The sequence below is a fragment of the Cuculus canorus genome, chromosome 6 (genome assembly GCF_017976375.1).
Source record: "Cuculus canorus isolate bCucCan1 chromosome 6, bCucCan1.pri, whole genome shotgun sequence".
Lineage (NCBI taxonomy): Eukaryota > Metazoa > Chordata > Aves > Cuculiformes > Cuculidae > Cuculus > Cuculus canorus.
Genome location: NC_071406.1, coordinates 35467002 through 35488405, shown reverse-complemented (window position 1 = coordinate 35488405; position 21404 = coordinate 35467002). Strand labels below are relative to the sequence as shown.

Here is a 21404-nt window from a genome sequence, read left to right as displayed (position 1 = left end):
GCCTTTTTCACTCTTCCAAAGTCCTCGGTCTTCCTACCTGCACCCCCTTAGCAGCCCTTCTCAGCACATAAGTTTACATTTCAGGGGTCAGTCTCAGATAGGCACACAGAGGATGCTCAAGGCGGCCCAGTGTGTTATTGTCCTTAAAGCCACTCTTATAGCTTGAACATTGTTTCATAACCAAAGCAGAAAGAGGTAACACATCTCATGGATCGAAGATTTCTGAATGAAGCATGCCACCAGGACTGCAAAATGCCTTGTTCTGAGCAAGGTGCTTGGCATTGCCAGTTCGTGGTAGAGATCACAGAAACTACCATGACCCACCCTCCTGACGGAAAAGCTAGAGCTGCCACAAGGAGCTAATCTGGTCTCTCAAGTATCAGGTCCCTCCCTGGGAAAAGTCATTCACTCTTGGAAAAATTTCCACTTGTTTCAGGAGTTATCCTTACCATAAAACACAGATTACAAACATGGTGGGGTCAAAAGGAGAAATACCCCACCATGATTTCTGTAGCATGCAGCCTTCTCAGGGAAGAAAGCATCCACAGACATAGCACTGGAGGACAGCAAGACAAACACGTGGCCTCTGCTTTATTCTGTTCATGAATTTCCATTAGTGCCTTTCCTGTATTACCTTCATCCTGCTGCTAACACCCCGGAGGGCAGCAAATTAGACCAGACCCATCACTAGATCAGGGTGCTGAAATGCGTTATTCACATCCATTTTGCTGGTTTTGGAAAGTTTCTCATAAAATATTGAAAGAAACTGTATATTTACTATCAGCATGTCCTGCTGAGTCACTGAGTAGGCAGTGAGATGGAACAAGGAGAATGAAACACAGGATACCAGACAGTGCCACTGCCTGATAACCAGCCAGACCATGCTGCTTCTCCCCTTCCTGACCTGGAAAGCATTGTGAGATGCAGCCAGGACCCACAGGAGACAAAGTAGCTATAAAAGTGTTTGCTGGCACCCACAGGAAAAGGAGGACTTGCCGACAACAGGCAAAGTGAACCAAATATTGAACTCATCTTTCAGAAAGCCTAGCTTTAAAGAAACCCAAGGGGATGAATGGTAACCACTTGACATTTACTGGAGTTCTTCAAACCCTACATGCAAAACATGCCTTTTTTTTTAAAATAGCATTTTTAAATAGTATTTTCTTTATACTGTTTTGCCCTTATTACATTATAGACACAAAGTTTTGTCTGTAAAGGGGCTATGGAAAAGATAAGAGAGGCTGTGTCCTCTTTTATAAGCACTGACCTTCAAGAAAGAGTTATAGCAAGGGCAGACCGCACGCTGTTACAAGGTTCTTGGAACCCCTCCATTGGACTGGGTGTGGAATAGTAACACTGTTAGTTAAAAGACTCCTGCACAATCAGTGAGAAAGGTCAAAATAAACTCAAGTGGGTCAGATCAGAGGACCATGAATGCCTGTGAAGGGTGTGCTGTCACAGCCTTCCACCAGCAGAGCTTCCCATCAGCTCAGAACTGCAGCTTCCTTCCATCATCGCCTTCCTCTTCTCCACCTGCCTCATCCATGTCATACGCTTCCAGACAAGCGGCAGTCTGACGAGCTGGAGAGTGTCTTTGCAGAAAGGGCCCTGGGGGTCCTGGTGGCCACCAAGCTGAACATGAGCCAGAAACATGCCCTTGCAGCAAAGGCAGGCAACACTGTCCTGGGATGGTTTAGGAGTGGTGCTGCCAGCAGGTCAGGGAGAGGTGATCCTTACCCTCTGCTCAGTACTGGAGTGATGGGTCCACTTCTGGGCTCTCCAATACAAGAAAGACACAGATCGTTAAGGTTGGCGAAGGGCCAGGAAGATGTTTTAAGAGAGTGGAGTGTCTTTCACTTGAGGAGAGGCTGAGAGAACTGGAAAAGAGATGGCTCAGGGGAATCCCATCAATGTGCATAAATACCTGATAGGAAGGAAGGAGAAGAGGGAATCAGACTACACAGTGGTGCCCAGTGACAAGACAAGAGGCAATGGGCACACATTGAAACACCTGGTTTGGGGATAATTTTTGTGGTTTTTTAACTGTAAGGATAGTCAAACACTGAAACAGGTTGCCCAACGAGGTTATGAAGTCACTAGGTTTCTATCCATGGAGATACTAAAAAAACTGACTAGACATAGCCCTGGACAACTCGCTGTTATCTGACCCTACTTCAGCAGCGGCTGAACTATATCATCTTTAGAGTTTCCTTCCAACCTTAACAATTTTGAGATTATATGCAACATCCAGAACAAAAAATTCAGATAGCTTTCAATGCCCTGATAGGGGAGGTATCCTTTGGGAAAGGTACTTGCTGTAAAAACAAACACTTGCCTGGCATGGCATGGGAAAGAACCACAAAAGATTTTTCATCCCTACCCTTTCCCACTGCTGATTTCAAAAAAACATCAGTGCCACCACCAGCAGAGCACACGAGCTTCGCGCAGGCCAGCCTCAGCACACGCTGATCATGCAGGGTAGCAGTGTTTTGCTTTCCATAAGGCAAGAGCACTAGAAGTACAGAGAGATGGAGCTTCCCAGCTGCCCTGACAGGACATGATTCTCCTTCCTGGCTGGCCAGCACGATGTGGACAGATCCATTCCCTTTTTAGCCCATCCTCAGTTTACATGCAGCGACATGCAGCAAAGAAAGCACACAGAGCTGTGGCTCCCTTATCAGAAAAGATCTGTCCTTGCAAAAACAGTATTTGAAAAGTCACCTTGGCAACACAGTTCCTTCGAGCAGGCATCTGTAAGGCAGTGACTCGGGTTTGCCATCACAACCTGGAAACAAGGTACTGGGGGCATGTGGAGGTGTAGTTCTGAGCTGTCTTCACCTCCTGCAGCAAGTATTTTCAAGGTTTATACAAAACCATGGACACCATCAAGGCGGACCACTGAAGCAAACTACAGAGTCCACAGCATAGCACAATTTGGACAGTCAGCAAGTCCCCTGCTACTGTTGTTAAAATATAAATTTTTATCTGCCAAGACAGATACATGCACAAGAGATATTCGTGTGGCTATTGCAGTTTCAGTAGGGAGCAGCAGGAAGAACAGAATACAATTTCTGTAAAAGCTTAAACAGCAAGAAATAGCTGGATTGAGATTTATTCCGAGACCAAAAGTAATTGATGTTTACCAATGGGTAAATTCTGTCCTTAGGGCTTACTAAAGGAGACAATACTGAAACATCCCTATGCTTTTTGACAGCGCCTTGCAGGCTTGTATGGTAAAGGTTTACCCCAAAATATCCTTTCCACTCCCATTAATAAGACTACCTTCAACTACACTGTCCTTCAAAAAGTTTGAAGGATCAGTCGTTCCATACCTTCTACGGTATTACATAGCAGAAAATATACATCTTAAAGAGCTACAGTATTTGATTTTTATCTGGTGCTTGTAATCTATGCAAAATGAGAGAAAACACTAATTTACCTTTGTTTCCTTAGTTTTTAACTGTATATTAGTTAGTAGACAATTAAATGGGCATTCTGTAACGAAGTTTACCATTTCCGGCCATTGGCTCCTAGAACCTCACTTGCATTTGTTTTGGAACCTGGAATTTCTTTTCAAGTGTATTCTTATCCATCACTTCACATATGCTCTTTCAGCTCCTTAGAGGAGCCAGCTCTGCTCAGTTGCACCCGTTACTAGAATCTCAGTGCATGGATTTAGTGGTGACCCTATAAACCAGTCTTCAGTCTCCTTCCCTAGGTTTGACAACAGACAGAATTTTTCCCATGTGAATTTCTCCACTTCAGTCCTTAAGCTTCTGAAGAGCTCTTAAAATAGGCCTGGAGACAAAAGACTTCTGTTTTAGCCAAAATATTAATTTTACGGTTAGCAGTTTTACATAGCCGAAGCCACCCTAAAGCTCAGACAATTCTGTAGCTCCTGCAAGTCATGCAGGAGCTACAAAAGGAGATTTAGACATAACCAATGTTTATCCGTATTTATGAACACACTCATATGTTCACCACAGCTGCATTTTAACCACAGGTATTTTTTCTCAAAATTCCCAGCAGAGAACTTCATTTTGCGCTGCATTTCCCTTAATGCCAAAGCAGGGGCCTGGTGGGATGGTGGGGTGTTGGGGGAAGGAGAGGGCAGACAGCAAAAGGTAAGAGAGGAAAAAAAGTGTTTAAAGATGCTCAGAGGAACTACAAAAGCACAGAGCACAAGACTTCTGAGGCAGACAGGCAAATATGTCACTGTCAGGTGCCACTGCAGCACTGGCAGCATACCAGCAGAACACAGAAGGATGTGCAAGATGATACCTAAAATGAGTTGTGGAGTTGTTTGCTGTTCCTCAGGGATTACAGCAGACACTACAATGCCTTACTTGCAGAGCCCCATCTTCTCCTCTACTTCTGCAGATAATACATTTCATGGATTCATTGGTTTGTTGTTATAAGCACTGAATTCTCCGCACTCCCTCGAACCAGGCTTAACATCTAAAATCATTTTCTCTCCCTCCACTGGGAAAAACAGCACATGAGAGCACGCGTACAGACAGTATCATCTGAAACCATTTCTTTCAGCTGTAAATGGAAGGATGGTCAACTGGACCAAGTCACTTAGTGAAACAAGTGCCTGCAGGAACCTCAGCCTTAACCAGCTGACAAGGCGGGGATGCAGGCAGTAGGAAGAGTTGCAGTTAGACCTTTCCTTGAATGGAGATGGAAGAAAAGAGGCAGGAGGAACCTCAGGGCTCAGCCCTCCCGGTACTGCTGAGCGAAGGCAGCATACACTTTACCTGACAGTAAGGGCAGGGGAAGGAAGAGACACGGGTAACAAGGCTGCACGTTCAAACTAATCTATTTTGATGCAAGTACACAGAAAGCTTCAGAAAAGATGATGTTTCTCCAGTAACGTGCAGCTTAAGATCCTTGCATGGGCCAAACACACTGCTCTGTCCCATCTCCACCATCCCCTCTTCCTGGAGACATGCACAGTAAACCCAGGCCGTCAGAACAAGCCTTGCATGAGAATATGGCACAATTAACAGCGCCAGCACTGGCACCCCTGGGCCATGTCAGTTTGCAGCAAGTCTATAGAGTTTTCCGTAAAGCAGAGTGCCCTTTGGCTGGCTTCTGAGCACCATTCTCTCACCATGCAGAAGCACTCCACACCTTGTTGTGGTTTTTGCTAAAACACTAATGATCAGAGGCAAATGCTTCCTCTGTTCCTGAAAGCCTATAGAGTCCAAACTCAAATAGCTTCAAAATTTAAGGATACATTAACAGATTACAAGACTTATTTCTGTCAAAATCCTTTTGGTTTAATACTTTTTACTTCATTGCAAAACAAAATTATTTTGAAATCTGTCCCCAGTTTTCTTTGGCTCTTCCTCACAAACAATATAGGGATACAGATGGAATTTTCTGCAGTTTTTCATTAGAAAACACAAATTGGGAATGACTCCGTAAAGAAAAAACAGCCCTAAGACTGTCCCACAGTAACCAGACATCCTGCAGGACCACGTCAGCAGATGCCTTAAAACATGGAGAAGTGTTGTTATATCTAAACCACTAGGGTAAAAAATTTTTTACAAAGTTGTGTGCTTACAAAGAGTGAAGGCTGTAACTGGAAAACACATACAAAAACAGAGGCAGCATTATGCAGGCAAACCTCACTCTGACATCACCCAGTATTTCTCCAAAAGAGGAAAGTCAGACAGCAAACCATTTTATAAATGATATTTCTAGTGACAAACCCTCTCACCCTTCTCCAAGCAGCATAAAAGCTTGATTTTCATTTATGTCTCTTTCCAAGCTTTGAATCTAAATGTCCTCCCTACATTCATGTTCCACAAGTCAAGTCACAGCTCTGGCCACATACTTCATAGCTCCACATCCAGAGCAGGATGTACCACAAGTACCATGGTCTTCAACTCTACAGTCCGTCCATTCTATTTTAGGACAATTTGTCTTGAGTATTTAAAACACTGCTTGCAGGTTTGTTCAGACTGTCTCGTTAGGCTGAGAGTGCTGGGTACTCAGTGTCCCAATTGAGATCAATAACAAGTGGCATACTAAAGGGGCACCCAACTGGGACCAGTACTGCTCAACACCTTTACTGATGACAGACAGTGGCATTTAGTGCACACTCGGCAAGTTCGTGGATGACATCAAGCTGAGTGGTGCAATTGATTTACTTGAGGGATGGGATGCTATTCAGAGGTACCTCAACAGGCTGGATAAGTGCACCCATGTGAGCCTCATGAAGTTCAACATGGTTAAGTGCAAGGTCCTGCTACACTGCAACTCTGCTAATTTGAACAGCCATGGAATTGGCTAGCTCAGTATTTAAATCCCCAAACATCTTAAAACTTTCATAATAAAAAAAACCACTTTCATGGGCATTGGTCTCTTCTCCCAAGCAATGAGTGATAAGACAAGCGGAAATGGCCTCAAGTTGTGCCAGAGGAGTCTGTGTGTCTAGACTGAATATTAGGAAATATTACATCATCAAAAGAGTTATCAAGCAGAGGGAAGTGGTTGAGTCACTATCTCTGGAGGTATTTAAAAGACATGTGGATGAGGTGCTTAGGGACACCGCTTAATGGTGGATTTGGCGTTGTTGAGTTTACAGTTGGACTTGATGATCTTAAAGATCTTTTCCAACCTAAACAATTCTGTGATCCTGTGATTCAGTGGAGTTTAGCTCATCCCAGACACTGCAGTAACTAAGCAAGAGGAACACAAAGGAGAAAGCTCTGTATCTGCCACCACATTCACTAAGGTCAGACTAGATGATATTTTTATGCTAGTTGTAGCACTGGGGAAGCCAGTTTCAGGTTAGGCACACAGCTCATATTGAAGGCAATCTCTGACCAGAGGTTTTCAAAGATTTTTGTGGGACAGAATCCAATGTGAGCTGGTAGCAAGACTTCAGAACAGATAAACATTTTTTCAGATCTGTGCTTCTTAAGCCATGTATCCACAGTGGCTCTCTGTAGACTCTACAGTTCTAAGGGAAGCATGGGAGTCAGAGCAAGAGAGACCACCAGGGAGTAAAGAGAACAAGTTGCATTTATTTGCACTTTCTGTGATGTGGAGACCTGGCAGAGGCAGGCATCTTCCAGCAATCAGCTACTCAGCTCCTGAATCAGGGCAAACACTGACAGACGCTCATTCTGAGTAAGGGAGATGTCATTTTCCAGGAAGCCCCCAGAATGCGAGATGTTAACTGTAATTACTCCAGCCTGCCTTCCAACAGATGAGAGGATTTAGCAGTAAGCACTGAGGTGGCATAGGGCTTCTCCTGGAAATTTATGACCAGCAGAGAATAATGAGTAGGAACAAGGAAGAAAAAGAGTACCAGCAAAACAGCAATGCTGATATCACCACTGGCCAAGGGACTCACAACTACGAAAAGACAAAAATGAAAGCAAACATAGCACACCAATCCAAGGTCTCTCTACAGCCTTCCTCTCAACACACGCACGCAACACTGTTTAAGCTGGTGGGTAACAAACATAATTTGAATGACATACTGTTACACATAATTAGTATATTAACTAATTGGACTGCCGAGTGCACCGCGATCAATACTTAATTATAGTTCCGGGCAATACAACAATGTTAGCCAGAAGTTGAATTGAGTAGACAATACAGCTACACAGCTTCAGGGTAAAAACGCAACTACCACAAAAACAGCAAGAAGATGGACTTGTACAGGAGTTTCAGCAGCATATGCAGAGTGGAGAGAACAGATCACACCACAGATGTCTTCACAGTGAAAGAGGAAGAACTGAGCCATGAAGGTCAAAAGAGTAATGTCAAGAGTGGCTGAAATGATAGGTTCAAATGACAGTAAGACAAGGATAAAGCTCTTGCACAGAGTGAAAGGGGAGAGACAGCAGGAACAGCTAGGGAAGAAGCAGAAACAAGGGCACTAAGGGAAACTGGACATCCACAAGACACCATTAGTGGTACAGTGAGGTTTGTCCTCTGAAAGAGAGGTGCAAGGGCTGTCAGGCAATTGATACCACAGCAAAACTGAAGCACACAAAAAGCCCGTCTGGGCAGATGGAAAGGAGAGATGCTTCCAGGAAGGCAAAAGGACCATTTCTGTTCCCAGCCTGGTGACCTGAAAGGGCTACTCGTTCAGCCTTCTCTTCTCCATGGGGTACATGAGGCACTGACTGGGCAGGTTTTATCCTCTCCTTTCATCAGTGGAGAAGGAATAAGCAAACATGCAGAGGCACAGTAGAAGACAGAGAAGAGGAGGAGAGGAGAGCATTCCCCCCACCATTACTTCCTCAGTCTCCGTTTTGCTAGAGAGGCATGAAGTACTTAACTCCAGCATCTTCAGTTCTTTGCAGAAAAATCTGAACTTATTACTTTTTTAAACACTAACATTCAAGCCTGATTTCTGCATTCTACCATTTGCCATGGCAGCCACTGTTCCAATGGCAACAAGGCCTTCAGCTTGCTCAAACTAGGAGAAGACCGCCTAAAATTTATTCCTGAAGCCCTCTCTGCTTCACATGAGTTCAGAAATACAACGACACAAAGGAAGCGCATGTGTGAAACTGGGAGAAATCTTGGGAGAACTCTTGAAGATCCACACAAGTATTCTTCCCAGCTAATAGTTTCCCTGCCTCTGCTTGGGAGACTTGCTAAATTAGCATCTACAGTGTGTGCTGCCTTCCAGTTGTGCAAGCCAGTTGCAATCTAGCCCTGAGGAAAGGGATTTGCTGGATGGCCCTGACTGAATGCACTCCTTTAGCATTCTCAGCAAACAGCTATGTCTAGACACCTTTTCAGCAAGGCTGCACAATCAAGGAGCAGAGAATGCTCTATCAGTAGGAAGGACCACCATGGCCCAGGCAGCTGTATGGCCTTAGGCTCAGTCTGTCGTTAGGTTCAGAGCACAGTGACAGAGGTGTGACAAGGAAGCTGAAATGTCACTCCTGTGCTTTCCCCCCTCAAATGACCTTCCATTAAGTAGAAATTGTGCTTCAGCATCTTATAATCAAGCTGGGGTTCCACCAAAATATATATTCCAGAAAAATATGCCAGGCAATAGACAAAAAGCACAGCCAGCCACACCTGAGGTGTGCAGCCCTTGCCTTTGCAAGACTATGTTTCAGAGAAGGAGCCTTGACTTAATTTAACAAACTCTCTGTTCAGTAAATCTACTTTCTTGGCACACTAGCGGCCTCTTCCACTACATGCCTGCACAGGCAACACCTAGAGCACATCACTCCACGGTCTCTATATGCCAACACCCCAGCTACTGTTAAAGGGATTGCTCCCATCCATCAGCAATTATCAGCACAGTGAAAGAAGTCACTTTTGCACAAGGGCCCTGCATTCACATTGAAAATTAGAATAACTTCCTTCTAATACAAATGGAAGAGAGCTAATTTAAATCTCCAGCATAGATTCCTGCCTGGGTCCAAATTTATGAAGAGGAGGGGACTACCTGCATAGATGTACTCCTCAAACACTGCTGTGATGCTGGCAGGACAGTTGGGAGTAGTTTGGGAAGCAGGGAAGAGGTCTGGAAGGTGCTGACCTGCTCCAGGGAATACTGAACACAATATCGGATTGCTCATCTCTAATGGAACTAGAGAAAAAAGAAAATCAATTGCAATCGACTTCTCTGTTAATGACACAGAGACAGGGCTGTTTCCTCTGGAAAGATCGACATGCAATGTGCAGCATTATCAATAACAGTGGCATTATCAGCACATGACATTTGGAAACTTGGCACAGAGACAACAGCAGGCAGACTGCAGCAGAGAACAGCTCAGGCAAACAAGAGCTTAGCTTAAGTTTAGCTTACCCAAGAGCTTGTTGCTGAAACAGCAGCAGCCTTCCGCCATGCCTCCCACACACCCTCTTATCCCAGCTCTGGTGTGCACCTCCCACAGAAAAACTCAACTCACTTCCATCCAGGTTAGTTTTCCGCTAGTTTAGCAAGCTGACCCAAACCAAGTCAGCATGAGGCCAGGAAGACATGTGGCCAGGAACAGGGGAAGGAAGAAGCACGCCTCTTCACCTTCCGCAGCAGCAAGCTGCTCCTTGAGACAGCAGGACTGATGTTTCAGACTTCAGCCCTGAGGTATAAAGCACCCATAATCTATTTTAGACAGAAGTTAAAATTTATCAGTAGTAACGTGTCTCTAGGCCAACTGTTGTCTCTATTTCAGCCTGACATGAACAAGCACACAAGCACTCAATAAGTCCCCTGGACAGGCTCACAAGCAAGGGCAGATGGAATGTCTGCACAACCTCTCGGAGCTGGAGGAACAGGGGGGCTCAAAGGATTTGGTGCTGGCAGTATCTACAGCCTTCTACTTCTTCAGCTCACTAGTTTGTTTTTCATAATAGTTATTAAGGGCTGGAAGATTTATTTGCCCAGCTAAGCATTTTGAGGAAATTGCTGCTATATTCCCCAGGTTTTCCCTGCCAGCGGCTGTCAAAAGATGAATTTGCCCAACTTGGCTACCCTTTTTTTTCTGATGTAGTACATCAACTCATATGCCAAGCTACATGGAAAGGTGGAGAAGATCTTGTCACAGTAAGAGGTTCCACAGTGACAGCACTACCAAGCTCTGAGAAACATATGAAATCTGAAACCTACTGCTTCATGCATCTGGCCTAAAGATCCAACTTGGTAATTCCAGCAGTGAGCAGGATGTTGGAAATTTAGTTCAATTTCAGTTTGATTGGAGCTTTTTCCTCCCTTCACAGAGCCCAGACCAGAAAACCCTCAACGATCTACTAAACGCATGATAAAATAATCCCAGAGGGATAAAGGACAGCAATCTGGCAACGTGACTGCCTTGTGCCTAAATTACTCTAAGTACATTAACTGAACTTTCACAACACAAGATAAATCTGTTCTAAGATGGAGTGGCGCCCTGTCCTCTGCTTTCTGCATGCTGCCAGGACCCCAGGCATGGAAGTCCTGTTGGTATTCTGGGACAGAAGAAGCTGTGAGGCCGAGCTGGATCCTGAAATACATCCTGATTTCAAGGTTCTTCTATATCTACTCAAACCAAGCAATAAAAACACTAATGGTGCTGCTTCAAAGGGCCAAGAGCCCCATGTCTAGCCTCTGCACTGCTGAGGGTGTGGCTGCCCCAGCTCACTGTTCAAACGTCAGGCTGACCCATCCCATGCCTCAGCTTGCAGGCACAGCTCCTCCACCCACAGTTACCACAGAAATGCACACTTCTCGCCATCAGACAAGGACAGGAAAGAAAAAAAAAAATCTCCCCATCAAACATCCTAGCACCAATTTCCCATGGTAATAGCAGCCTGGAAGTACAAAACAGAAATGGTTTGAGGAATAGCTTAGAGGTCAATATCAAACTGGCAGGTTTTGACCTGCTTTAACACTAGCTTATCAGCAGCCTGAAAAATCTTCCTTCCTCCCCAATTTCACCTTCTCCTTTAAATTCTTCTAGCTACAGATTTCTCAGCTGGCTTCTGCCTCTTCCCAAGGACCTAAACAGAAGAACATACAGCCCAAAGGCAATCACCACAGATCCACTGGGAAATAAGGCCACACATGGAATGGAAGAAGGGTGACCAGACACAGGACCTGGGATGAGACCACAGCTTGATTTCTCAGATTCTGCCTAAGGTTTAACTTCAGAAGAGCTAGGTTGTTAGACAGGAGGTAAGGGGTGGGAGCACCAGCTGACACAGAACTCTCAGCAGGAAAACCTGGATGCATCCTCTGAATTAAGAGCTTTTGGGGTGAACCCTCACCACATCTCTCACTTCTGTCTGTTGAATGGTTATGATGAACACTGCTACAGGATTTCCCTCTATTCTCCCCCACAGATTACTCGAGTAACAGATGAATAGTTTAGTTTCTCATGGCACAAGTGCCTCATCTCTCCTTCTATGGTCCTGTAACTGTCCCATGAATGAGCTTTTCACCACCTCTACAGTACTCTCCTCCTGTCCTACTCACTCTCTAGGCATACTGGGATGTCAACATCAAGACCCAGAAGGGAGACCTTCGTAAGAGATCAGGCCACCAACACTACAACACACAAGACTATCAGCTCAAGCCTGTGCCAGGAAGCTGATGGCAAGAGGCTGTGCAAGCTCACCAAGGATACAGCAGCTTTCAGATACAGATGGCATGGAAGAAAATGCCTGCGCATTGTCTCTTGGAGAGCAACTGACACGAAGCAGGCAGCCAGAGAGATGCTCTTCTGCACAAGCCAAGGCATGCTTGATGCAGCCAGACCACATGCTAGCTGGGCATCTCGCAGGCAAAGGTTTCAAAGTTAGATGGGATCCCAGCAACCGCTGTTATACTGCCAGGCTTCTTCCTTCTGGCATGTCAACACCTCAGCATTTTAACAGGAGGTCTAACCTCCTTGTCTTTCACTGAAGTGTCTTCCTTCTCTGGATAGTGAATGCTCCCCCATGGGGACCTCTGGAAAGAGAAAAGCAGGAAATAAAATGTTGATGACACAAGAAGGAAAATACAGCATATATGTGTAACATTTGCTGACGCACAGAAGACTGCCTCTGCAGCCTGACACGGTCTTACAAGTTATACGTGTTTATGCAAGCAGCAAGTAGCCGGTCCCAGGCACATACAAAGTACAGGATACACATAAAATCAGTGGTACTGCAGCAGCCACCCTGCTGCCCAGTTTGGCCCAGAGCATACATGACAGAAACTTCCCTCTGGGTCTGTACATGGGAATTTTACAAGGAATAAACAGACACAGCTTGAATTCTGGAATAAGTCAATGAACAGAAGAAAACAGAACGGGAAAAGAAACAAGGGAGAGGACTAAAAGCACTAGCGTCTTTAGGAATGGGTGTGAGGTGAGGAGAAGAATCTGTGCAGCAGACTACATGATCCACGAATTTGCAACATGCAGAAACCAAGCATTAGAGTACTTTCAACGGATTCACCACAGGCACCACTGCTCTGTTAGCCAGCTTGGGTAGCCTCCTACCCTTTCCAGCCCTCTGTGGGATGGGCTGAAATCCAGTCCTAGGTAACACTGGGAGTTTGTGATTAATTACACTAGCTGACAGCAGGAGCACAGACACAGTGAAACAAGGACATGTCCTGCCTCCAGTTCGATGCTGGAGAGACTGAGCAAGACAGTACCTTACCCACCACCACCCCAACAAGTCAGCCAACAAGTCTCATTTAACCAGACTCGAACCAAAAACCCCATCACATGCTGTAGGGTGGAAATCACCACAGCAGCTCACACAACTAATGCAGCACACCATGGCAGGACAGGGGAAGAAGGGGAGACACAGCAGGAGACTTCGGTTCCCTGCTCTGGCTTCCCATGATCACATGCCCAAGACCAAAGCTCCTGGCTCCAGTAAAGGCCACACTGGGACATTAACCACACTCATCCTTTGGTGGGACAAATGGGCAGGAAGAAGGTTCAAACTTCTTCTAAGGAATCTCCAGTGCCAGATCCTGGACAAGACTAAACAAGAAAGAGGAAGAAAAATGGCCTTGCCCCACCTTATTTTCTTTCAGGTAGCACATGAATAACTGATGATGAGTTTTGCCTTTCAATGCCCACCAGTTAATCCAATCGGTCCCTGCCCTGCTTTCCACCCAGCCCCCAGACAGCTGCTTCCCAGCCATTGGGGCTCAGGTTACCCTTTTCCAGGCCAGCAGAGTCAGCATTTCTATTGTCTATTATATTCTTGCCCTGTTTGCTTGTTTAACTGTAATCTTTCCTCTTCTCCCCAGTGCTACAGTAGCCAGCATTTACAGTCTTGGCTGTAGCCCTTGTTTTCCAGACAAAACCTGCACACCCTATCTTGAAGCAAACATGCAGCAGATGCTTCATGTTTTACGGAAAGGCTCTGTGTTGCATTTATATACTTTACTGGAGATAACACTGCCAGCAAACTCCTGCTCACACACAGTGGGCAGATTTCTTTCTCTCTTCTTTTTTTTCTCACCAACTAATTCCGTGACAGATCTGAAGGCCAGTGGGAAGTGCAGGAGAAAAGAAACTAAGAACAGACTAATGACTACAAAGCAGACTGGGAAGATTTAGCAATTTTCAGCCAGTTATAAGAATACTACAGAAAGAAGGGACAAAAAAGCCCAAAGCCTAACTTGTATCCCTGAAATACTTTAATCAACCCCTATTGATTCCAGTGTGTCTGCCACAGAATCGTATTAAAGGCAACTGTGAAGGGTCAGGACCTTAATACTTTCATTTCAGTTTTTAATATGCACTAGAAATACAGACAATCTCATGCTAAAACAGTCAAACCACAGAATTGCTGCATTTCGGACTGGGATCAGGACATAAACAAAATAATTCCACTTTGGCGCTGCTTAGCTGAACCCCTGGCATCCCCTGGGCCCCACACCCAGCTGTAGGTGTCTGTAGCTTCAGGAGACAAAGAAGAGCCACTGAAACTGTTGGTTGGAAGGAATACTCAGCACCCTTCCATGCACTTCACAGCACACAGGGTGACAAGAGCATCATTCTGTGAAGCATATGGCTACGGCTATGTACCTCTTACTGCTGCAAGGACAGACATTACTGCCATGTGGAAAGCCTAACCAACGGAACAGATGAACACAGGAAAAGTCTCCAGCATTCCTCTTGCACATTTCCAGGAACCCTGCTGCCTCCATCCTTTTGGTGATTTTCATTTTTTTTCATTCCTCCCTGCAATGCTTCCCAGAGGCTGACATTACTGGTCAGCATTCAAATAATTCAAGTTTAGCAGCCCAGGTGTTTCAATGTAAAAAGTCTCCTCCACAGTATTACAAATCCAGCTGCCCAATTATGCATTAGATATGATTAAAACATCTGCACAAATTAGGAGATATGACATCACCTGCAAATGCAAGCCAACGTTGTGAACGCAACAGAAACCCCAAGACGTGAGGTGCACAAGAGGTGCAGCCAGGCTCACGTACTGCACACTGAGAACAGCCACAGCCCTGCCTTTCACTCTGGTGAGCAAGCACTGCTCCTGCCAACCATCAGCAGGAGCTACACACAAAAACCTCGCAGAGCTTTAACAAAGGTACTTTAAAGACTTGAGTCTGAGCCCTGGTGTTCAGCTTTACTACTACTAAATCGCACCATTGGGCTAAGATCATACTAGGCCTGAGCAAAGCTTCATGCAAGTCAACACCATGTGTTCAACTGTGTCAGCAGTGAATGCCTAAGTACAGATCAGGTGCATTTAATACTTAACGTATTTTCATTTGGGGGGATCTAAGCAGTTGCTCTGAAGCCTACGCAGGCACCAGAAATTCAGAAGACCTATGCATAAGGAGTCCTACAACTTAACTGCCATTTTCCCAAAGGACCTTTGCTCATCCTGAACCCAGCATCTTCTAGTTTAATTTGATTTCTTCCATTTATCTCACTGGAAGAGACTAGCAGCAAGAATAATGAACTTCATCACCTCCTGTTTTCTCAGACAGTCATCTTTTCCAGGCAAAATAGCTCTGATCATTGCTCAAATTCCACACCCTTCGCATCAATGCTGAAGAACTGATCTACAGATAAACATGAATGCTTTGAAAGGACTGCATTTGACCACAGACACTATTACAAGTTCACAGATGAAGGTTGGCTAATGGCTTTTTCCTTTGAGGTGGGGCATGTGTGCTTTTTCTGCCCCTCTGCTAAAGCAGCTCAGTGAGCCCTGGCATCACCTTCTACATACATTCACAGACACAGGTACACAGGCAATGCCTTTGCACCAGCAGAAAGAAAGCTGGAGCAGAGTTTCTAGAGAGGCTTCCTTACTGCTCCGATCAGAGTTTTCATGAAGTAATTACTCTGAACCATACTCAGAACTCATTAGAACCACAGCAAAATTTCCACTAGCTTATTTTAACTGTTGATTAATTCTCCCTTCCTGGCAGATTTCCTTGGATTCTTTAATGTGTCTGGTCCCAGGCTCCCCATGCCATGGGTTAGTTTTCCCACTCCCAACACTCCATGCATTGACAGGGAAATGAAAAAAGTAATCACATGTCAGAGCTTGCCCTTGATTTTTAAGTCTGTGGCAGATTAGTGTAGTGCGCTCCCCCTCCCCATGCTGTCCTATCTATTGCACAACTGTACGTCAAGGAGTTAATCCTGCCATCTGCAGCTGTCAGAGCTCCAGCACACCAGGAAACCCAAACACAGTTGGGGAAGACCAAAGGAACAGGAAGTCCAACCATATCTTCTACTACTAAACATTCGTACATTAAATGTAATCATATTGATTTTTTTTTACCTGATAGCCTGCTTATATACATATACAGGATAATTTCAGATTTAGACATGGAAAAGAGCTCAACAACTCAGCCTGTATAATGCTAGCATTATTTATTATTTACAGAATCTAAAAACTATTCACTCGATCACGGTCACATTTTGATCAGTCAGTTCCAACACCACTTGCATTGTGAGTGGCTTCATAAACTGCTGCACACACACAGGACTGTAACACTAATGTAAACAAGGAAGGAGGGTGGGGATACGCGGGAAAGCTTCCCAAGCTGTTTGTGATGGGGATGTGCCTGACCTCCAGCCCCTAATTCACCATTCAGCTTTGCTTACATGAGGCTGGGCAATAACTGACGTTCTGGATCAGCAACGTGTAACATTGTTGGAGCTTCATTGCTCTTTCTTTCCCTCTCATTTTTTTTGGAGCAAATTTCAAAACTGGAAAGCATTTGAAGAATGGATCTATACAAATAATCGCCCAAGGAAGGCATAAAATCTACATTTCACTAGTCTGTGACTGGGGGAGTGGAGACAACTCAATCCTAATCTCAAGCACCCATTTGCTGCTCCCAGGTACTCATCCCTGAGCAACGTAAGCACATAGCCCTCCCAGCTCAAAGGGCTGGCAAGTTATGTCCAGACCAGAAATACACTGACTTTCTGATTTGCAGCGCTATAAAAATGACCACCATTCATAAGCAAACACTTCACTGTGGTATCAAGACTGGAGATTCCAAGCAGAAGCCCTGAAAGCACAAAGGTGATCCAGTGTCTGCATGAAGAGTACATAATTGTAATGGCCTTTCAATCTTGAAAAGGCCTTACTAATTCTAGCATTCAATTGTGACACATTGAATTACCTTTCTTTTTGAGGTGGTGGTGGTGATTACACAATCCAACAAGCCTAACCCATGAAAATATTTCAGGAGGTGCTCAATCACCTCGAATTTCCTTCTCTCCTCATGGATGCAGACTGCCCCCTAAGTGGAACTGCTACAAACACCGCTCCACCGCCTCTCCCAGCTTCCAACATTTCTGGTGGCTGCAGCTTTTGTGCTGTCTCAACTGCTCTTCTGCTACAGTGAACCATTTAGAGCTCCCACAAGTCCCGAGGCACTAATACAATCACCGTCTCTGCTATCTTATGCAACGTACAACACTCCTGCAGTATCTTCCCCCTGGATAGCCCTACATTCTCCTCCCTGCTCCTCTTCTGCCTGGCTCCAGGAGACACACAGGCACTGTCCCACAGCTTTACTAAGCCTCCCAACAGACCACCGCAATCATTACCTCGCCACAGACCTCCTACAGCATTCTTCATCTCCTGCTAATGCTGGGCTTCACCACTTTGCTGGGAACCCTTTGCCCTTCCTGCAATGATTCTCACAGAAGGCAATTCCCTGTTCCCAAACAAGTCTTAAAATATAGCAAGCCACTCTACTCCAGTATTCCCATTTGGCTCACCCAAAGACAAAATCTTTAAAGAAGAAAAATCAAGATCTGGGCCCCTGTAGGAGAGGCAGAAGTTATTTTTTTCTCCATCCCACTATTTTCTCCCCGTTTCTTTATTTGAAATTTGCAGGAGTGGATCAGTCACCCATCCTGGAATGACGCTGTCCTGGTAGAATTTGTTTTAAAGCAAGCAAAATTTTTAAAAAATGACAGGGCTCCACCACTCCATGCTCTCTTCACCCCTGCCAGTAGCACACACAGATAATAAGACTCAGCAAAAGGCATGCACTGCTGCACAGCATTTAAACTACACCTCCATTAGCACAAATGGGTGCTCTCACTACAGCCTCATCTACCCTGTGCAGTGATGAAATCAGCAGCTGCCACAAGAGAGCTGTTGCAAGGACATCCGTGTCATTAAAAGAAATAAAGGAAGGACGAGCAGAAGATCTTTCCATATTGCACAGAAGATGCTGGCAAGAACAGAATTTCTCTGTGATGAAGAGGGCTGTTGGCATGAGCACTGTGCCTGCTTATTTCCTAATATGGACCAAACAGTCAAACGGGTTTAGATCCATGTGTCATGCGCCTACAGACTCATTGCTTTTGTCTCACTTGGAGTAAGACTGAGTTTAATCTTTTTACCCTACTGACAGCACATTTTTACCTAATGAACCAAAAGCTGCCAAGCACTAGGAGACATTTTTCACATTTTTCTGGCTTTGTTCAGCTCTTCTTTCCTGATGAGAACCTTCCCATTAGTCCTGCCTTTGCTGAGGTGTTGCAACAAAGACATGAAGAAATACCACCTTCCCAATGGATCCCAAATCAAGAGTGCAAAGCACAATCTAGATTTCTCCATGTGGTGGGACTGATCCAAGCTGCTGCACCAGGAACAACGTCTGCCAGCGTCAAGAAGGCTGTTCCACTTCAGTGGGTCATGGGAAGGTGTCCTGTCTTCCCCTGCCAATCCTCACACATGCTCCACTGCCCTAGGCCAAGGAGTTTCAGGAAGATTCAGCAAAGGTTCTCAAGGCACCTGTTCGTACATCTCTTGATATATTAGTTTTCTTCCAGTTAATGAAATTTTGCTTCTACTGAGGACCCTGCAAATCAGAGCCATCTGTCAGAAACCAATGGCTGATGCTGCTAAAACTGAAAAATCCATTTTTCCTGCCTTGAACCAACTCACATCCCCCAGAGAGGTCAACAGTGTGCAAAATATTGCTAATAAGATGTGTACCGGAGATGTTTGCTCCTAGCCAGGACTTCTACACAGTTCTCTCTGAAGCCAGAAACACACAAGCTGCAAAGTCAAACAGAGCTGCAGCCTTCTTCTATGTTTGTTACATAATAAATAATGCATTTAAGCATTGTGATGTTGGGCTCCAAATCCCAGCCTCACTTAGCCTTTAAAGACGGTGCCATAATTATTTATAGAATTTATATTACAGTGGAGGGAGGGGCATACTATCAGATCTCATTTAAAGATTACTTTTAGATGAAGTAAGTCTGTTTTTTAACATTTTATTCAAGCTGTAAAAGGTGACAGTAGCAGCTTGGGTACAGCAAACAGATCAATAGATGCACATGGACATACAGGTCAAATAAGAATCAGGCTGAGTAAAAAACAATTTAGCTGTGAAACATTCCTTCGGCTGCTTTTCCACATACAGTGCTAGCTGTTTGTGGTTTAATCTTAAGAGAAGCTCCATCTTGTTTGAGCCTGCAACACTTAACAGCTTCCAAGATGCAAGTTTTTACTATAATTGCTCTGTTTATTTATACTGGCTAACATTTTCATACAAGCATCACTGTTTTATACACATTGCACTAGGAAAAACTGAAGGAGGAAGTGGAAAATTTTGTTCTGTGTCCTGTGGAGCAGAAAAATATCATTCAAAAATATAGAACTGACCTAGAAAAAGGAAAAGTTATTCTGCTGCCCTCTAATGTGCACATGTAGCAGCTGAAAAAGAGCACTCTAAAAGAGATCTGTTCTGTCACAGGAACTTCCTCTACTGCTACAGAGCTGTCAGCAATGCAGCTGGAGCAAGGCAGCAACTCCTACAAGAGCAAAGACATGCAGAAGAAATATCTGGACAGACCAAAGAACTACTCTTTGCTTGCCTAAGCTCAGATTAGAGTTTATGGCTGTGTCCTGTTCTGATCTCTTTCCTTCCGTGAATAAAGTGAGGAGGGGAGAGGTTCCTAATCAAGACGTGAGCAAGTATACCAGCTCACCTTTGCAGGTTCCACAAGGACCATCCTCCCTCTAAAGTTACCTCCAAAGTACATTTGCAGCATTCACCCCGTGTCCCTTCCTTGGGTCCGCCTCGATGCTATCCATGTGTTAGATGATCTCATTCAGCCTAGCAAAGAACATACTGTAACCTTATGACAGAGAGTTAAACCACACACTTCACTGCTACAGAGGACCACGACGTTGTTACGTGTACACAGGTACAACAGAAACATGGGGAAATGACTTGCTTAAACATCTGTGTTAATGAAGAGCAAAGGAATTCCGCTCTTATGCAAGGATGTCTCTAGATCTGCACAATGCTCAGAAGACATTTAGTTGAAAAAAGGCAGTAAGGAAGGCAGAGGAACAGCTGAAGAGCAGCAGTTGTACCTGGTACTGAATTTAATCTCAATTTTTACCAAAGCAGGGTAATGTGGTGGGCTGACCTTGACCAGCTGCCAGACGCCCACTCTTACTCACCTCCTTAACAGGACAAGGGGCAAAAATAAGGTGGAAAGTCTGTGGGCCAAGGCAGATGACAGGGATATCACTCACCACTTACCATCACGGGCAAAACAGACTTAGCTTGAGGAAAACTAATCTAATGTTTTACCAATTAAAACAGAATCAGGAAGTGAGAAACAAAGACAGACACTAAATCACCTTTCCCCACCAATCCTCCTTCTCCCAAGGCTTAGCTTCACTCTTTCATTCCCTACTCCTCTACCTCCTCCCCCCGAGCAGTGCAGGGGCACAGCAAATGGCACTACAGTCAATCGATCACAGCTCCTCTCTGCCAATCCTTCCTCCTCACACTTATCCACCATGGTCCTCTCCACAGGCTGCTCTGGTGACTGGAGTACCTCCACTCCTCCTCCTCTGACCCTGGTGTTCGCGGGGCTGTTTCTCACTTTTTTCCCCTACTGCTCTGCCTGTCCAGCATTTTTACCCCTTCTAATTAAGTGTTTTCCCAAAGGCACCACCATTGTGGCAAATGGGCTCAGCTGTGGCTATCATGGGTGCACTGGAGCAGCCTGGACCCAGCTACATACAGAACAGGGCAGCCCTGGCCTCCCCTCCTGCTACCAAAACCTTGCCACTTACACCGAATACAGGTGAACAAGCCAACACCCTCTATTTTGGAGGAAGAAAAGAAATGGAGTTACAATAACCCTGGTATCTATACATTTGTATTCTAGTTCCATAAATAAAAACTGCTCAGGGACAGGCAATAAAGCAACAATCGTGCCTACAGCTGCAGAGGAGTACACGCAAGCCCAGCCCTGGGGTCACAAACTGCAACATCAAAAGCAACAGCCAGAATATTTACTGAGAAACAGATGAAAGTGCCACTGAATGAACTCAACATCATGATTTCTGTTTGCAGAATTCCAGCAGTTTGGAACAGCCTTCCCCTACCCTCCTGTCGATAGTCATAGACAGTTATTTCAATCCAAAGCGCATTGCAAAATAAC

At 44.9% G+C, this 21404-nt stretch overlaps 1 protein-coding gene across 2 annotated transcripts in view; it reads right to left on the bottom strand.

Moving 5' to 3' along the window:
- Positions 1-21404, bottom strand: part of SLX9 (SLX9 ribosome biogenesis factor) — a 50769-nt gene that overhangs the window by 16820 nt on the left and 12545 nt on the right. The window contains exon 3 of one of the 2 annotated variants that reach the window (XM_054070565.1): positions 12359-12421. The exons of the other annotated variant lie outside the window; for it this stretch is intronic. Within the exon in view, the coding sequence (XP_053926540.1) occupies positions 12359-12421 (63 nt within the window). The remainder of the gene's footprint in view (positions 1-12358; positions 12422-21404) is intronic. 2 annotated transcript variants of the gene reach the window in all.